The sequence below is a fragment of the Plasmopara halstedii genome (genome assembly GCF_900000015.1).
Source record: "Plasmopara halstedii genome assembly, contig: Scaffold_614, whole genome shotgun sequence".
Taxonomy (NCBI): domain Eukaryota; phylum Oomycota; class Peronosporomycetes; order Peronosporales; family Peronosporaceae; genus Plasmopara; species Plasmopara halstedii.
The window spans coordinates 1562825-1567138 of NW_020187532.1; the positions used below are offsets into that span (position 1 = coordinate 1562825).

The window sequence follows — 4314 nt, forward strand, 5'->3', positions numbered from 1 at the left end:
CATTTAAAATACTCACATGCTCACAAATTCAAGAGATGTGGTGAGTTTTATGAAAAATACTCACCTGTCAGAATAGAATCCGCCCTTACAGAGACGTTTCATTAGTAATTTCTGCTTCATTTCTTGCCGACCTAAAAGCAATTTCAGTCTTCAGTAAGAATTATATCTCGATTTCGAAGTCTCACCTGGCGTCAAGACGGTATCATCGAGTTTGTAAGCTTTGCCAGTGTAATAAATACATGCGAACAATCTCGCCGTTATGTTAATATAGATTGTGATGGTCACGATAGAGTTTCCTGTGGCGATAGCGACCAAAGATAGGGGCCTTTTTGCGCTGCACCATGCATAGACAACAAGCACATTGCATGCTGCTGTAATTGGTCCTATTGCGAAGATAGACACAGCAATCCTACCTACACTAACTGGATGTACTACACTATTACAATATTGGAGGTGTGGTAAAATTGAAAAAAAACTCTATGCCGCTCATTCATCGACAGCTATAATTTTTCTATGATTGCATTCTTCTTCTGAAATATAATGTCAGAAATTCTTGAGTTCAACATCATTCTCGAATCGACCGGGAATGTTCAAATGCTCCTGATACTTCGTCAAGGCTGTGAGGATCACGCCATTTGACCAGCCAAAACCAAATTGTGGCGTATACTCACCACCTTCACCCGGGCCCCCATAGCGCTCTGCGTTATACTTTTCAAACATAAGACCCGTTTTCAGCCAGGCGACAAAACCGGCTTCCACCCATGACTGCGCAAGCCTTTTCGCAAGAGCGCAAGACTTTGCCGTATCAGCGGCCTGTAAACCTTCAATGACAATATCTTGTAGCGGTGCCCAGGCTATGGGAGCGTCCCATTGCTGTCCCGTGACAAACTTTGTGGTTCCAGCGCCTCCCTCTTGCAATAAGCCAGACTTTTCCAGAGACGTCACGATTTTCTCGATTCGACTCAAATCAGCCTTATTATAAGCTCCACTCCACAATGGAAAGTAGTCGGATAGGGACACCACTGGCGAGTGCGTGCACGAGTCAAGTAGATAGTCTTTCCAACTTCCATTGGACTCATTCCATAACATTGCATCCATTGCTTTCACGCGTGCTTTAGCAGCATCATCAAATCTTTCTGACGCCTCAAAATTTCCTAAAAGTTTGTGGAAAGATGCGATATTGAGTTCCACACGATGTAATATTGTGTTTAAATCGACTGGAATCACTCGCGAGGTGCGAATGGTAGGTATTGAAGAAAAGTCGCTGAACCATCGACTACTGAAGTCCCACCCGCTCTCAGCCGCAGCAATGATGTCATTGTACAGTCTAGCATTATCACAATCGCCACTCTGAGATTTAAGGGCTGTATTGATATCCTCACGGTATGATTCAGGTCGACATTCATTAGCATTTGCTACGAATCGGTTAAGTATAAAGGTCTCATCCGATTTACCAATGACCTCTACTGCGTGACCATGAGGACCACGTTGCATCCAAAAGTCGTATTCTCGCTCAAGCAATGGCACTGTAGCTTGCAGGTACTCGAGATCCCAAGTGTTTGTGTCCTCGTTTGAGTTAGATTTTCTTACCTTGGCAACTACACGCACCATCTCTGAGAGCATTGGAGGCTGTGAGCGCGTGAGGTAATAGATACGCCCGCCGTTTGGAACAAATCCAAACTCTGCAACATATTCAAGTAACGTATTAACAATTCCTCGTGCGGTCTGGTCGAGCCCACTAACCAATAATCCCTGCACAATCCAGTAAGAGTCCCAGTAGTAGCCCTCGCGAAAGCGACCACCGGGCACAACAACAACATTTTCCCCACCAGATTGACGCGCCAAAACACCGTGTGAATCGTCTGGTCCTTTTACAATAGGAACTGAGCCAAGAAATGAGCTCCTTGCCCTTTGACCCGCCGAGGCAACCGTGGGAATTCGAGCAAGCACCTTCCAGAGCTTATGCAGCTCCATTGCCCATTCTCGCAGTCGTTCGTTTTTTATTTCCTTGATTTTTTCCGGCATTTCTCCCTCTAAATAATCTGGCGGGGTGATTTGTTCCAGTTCTGATCCTGGTGAATCAAAATGCTGGTTGACAAACGCTGAAAGCTGAGCTTTCCACTCAGGACCGCTTGACTTTGTCGCCTTGAGCTCTTGAAATTGGCTCAATATGTCATCTATTGACGACGTGGCCTTGATGGGCATGTCGACAAAGTGTTTACTATCCTCAAAGAGCTCCTGCATTTGTACCTCATGCAGCAATTCGCCACGACAGTAAATACGCTGAAGCTGCTGGAGCTGCGAATGTCGGGTGGTTTCATTCGCAAAGTTTCCTTGTTTGGCAATCATAATCTAGAATCTGAAAAGTAAATGTGCTCCGTGTGTCTACTGTCGTGATGCTCGAGACACTTAATAGGTTCGCGAGCATCCGTTACGTGAGAAAATACTTCATTCTTTACGCATCCACAACAATACCGAAACTGATGATGACTTGTGTTCTTACGAATAAATGAAATAGACATGGAATACAATACTCAGTGCCCGCTGAAAGCGTTATCACCATTACGTAGCAAAAACTCTGCGCGTGGGCCTGTAAGCACTTATAGCTTATTCTGTATTTCTAAGATGATTAATAGCATCAGCTACTTTCGACAAACCAGTTACTGGAGCAGACATTGCGCTTATCAGTGTTAAATCTCGACAATATCGCACTCAAAGTTCCAATAAGACACATTCGTCTCATAGTGATTTTAGTCTTCAAAGAAAGATTTACTGGTGATCACTGCAAACTAGCTATCGTCAGACAAGTAGATGGAGAGGAGTTGCCGTGGCATCTTGGACACAAAAAGCTTCTGCCTTGTCGAGTAACATGAAATATTTTTTGAAGGCTGTGCGCGGTAAGCTTTTTTTCATTAAATGTGATATGGTTTGCTTCACTAGCAAAAAGACATAGTAATACGTTTTATATTTTTCACTGTGTGAGCTGGCTTTTTGATAGAGTAAGTTGAGGCGTTGAACTATGCTATATAGAAAGTACTATATAGTACTAGCAAGACGAGCGGACGTTAGAGCAGACGAAGAAACTTCAATCACTTACGTGGTAAAGTTTCCATTGCTTGATGAAAATGCAACATATTCAGAACTGCAGCTACCTCACAGTCAAGCAAAGCTTGCACCATTCCCTGCTTGAACTTTCTTCTTTGGTTTTAGACACGCTCATACCTCGCACTAGGACAAGCTCCAACTATCAACACGGTTACACATTCTGTCAACCTTTCTTGTTAATGAATACATCACTACCACTACCACTGCGATAACCACTGCTGGAATGACCACGATGAAACCTCGTCCTGGTCGTGTAACCAGCATTTGCAGCACCAGACGTTTTATGCTTCCACAATCGGCTTCCGCCGTTGATTGGACGCTTAACATAGGCAGTCATTCACATATAGAAACGAAATAGATATTTCATTCTGGGTAAGAAGAGTTGAAATGGCTAAAAACTCAGTAAAGCTCCCGAGAAGTACCAGTGCTTCGCGTTTGCTGTCTTTAAAGTAGTAGGAGGTTGCAGGCATAAATTGCTAGGAGCCAGGAGAAAAGCTTGATGCAAGTAGATCGCGGTCACCAGGTATACAGGTCCATCGACACAATTATGGCACTTTATTTAGCTTAATTCTGCGGAGGATAAAGATTACCATCGTGCGTTACAGTCGCTCCCACGGATAGCCTTGATGTGAAGTGCTCAGGTTTTGGACGTCTTGAGGCAGCAAAAAAGTGCAATCTTTAGAGCAAATCCATGTGAAGACAGTTGACTGGAAGTTGCAAGTAGAATGACTCTGATGCAATACTATCTGGTCCACCCTTATCGCGGTGCAGCGATATCGATGGTCGACCAACAATTTGTAACGCATCTACCGTGCGAAGCACGGTTTTGTGACGAACACGTTTATTCTCTCATATAAAAAATAGTCGAGAAAGATGAGTGTATATAAGTCTTCTCTTTGAATAGAAGGCAAGACCTTTCGTTCAGCTTGGTTCATTCTTTCCGGTGGAACTAGAAAGGTATTTCAAGACGGAGAGATAATCAAATTGATATGAGTCCTATTGGTGTAGAAGCTAAACTAATCCACCGTCATATCTTTTTAATGATTGTTAAGGCAATATTACGACGTGGTGAAAAGAGATGGGTAAGGATGACTCAGCACTATTTCGCATCCGGATCGGGGAATGTGTCACTATATTTATCTGATTCTGCATGCAGCGGGGCTGCCGTAGCTAAGCGCTTGAGGAAGCGTACTTTAGGTCACCGACCTT

General features: G+C 43.8%; 1 protein-coding gene across 1 annotated transcript; it reads right to left on the reverse strand.

Annotated features, from left to right (window-relative positions):
* Nucleotides 1–543: 543 nt before the first annotated feature.
* On the reverse strand, nt 544–2349 carry PHALS_12326 (hypothetical protein L915_20643; the record flags this gene model as incomplete). The annotated part of the gene is made up of 1 exon (XM_024727853.1): nt 544–2349. One exon carries the CDS (start codon nt 2347–2349, stop codon nt 544–546), a length of 1806 nt encoding a protein of 601 aa, XP_024578388.1.
* Between the last annotated feature and the right edge of the window lie 1965 nt (nt 2350–4314).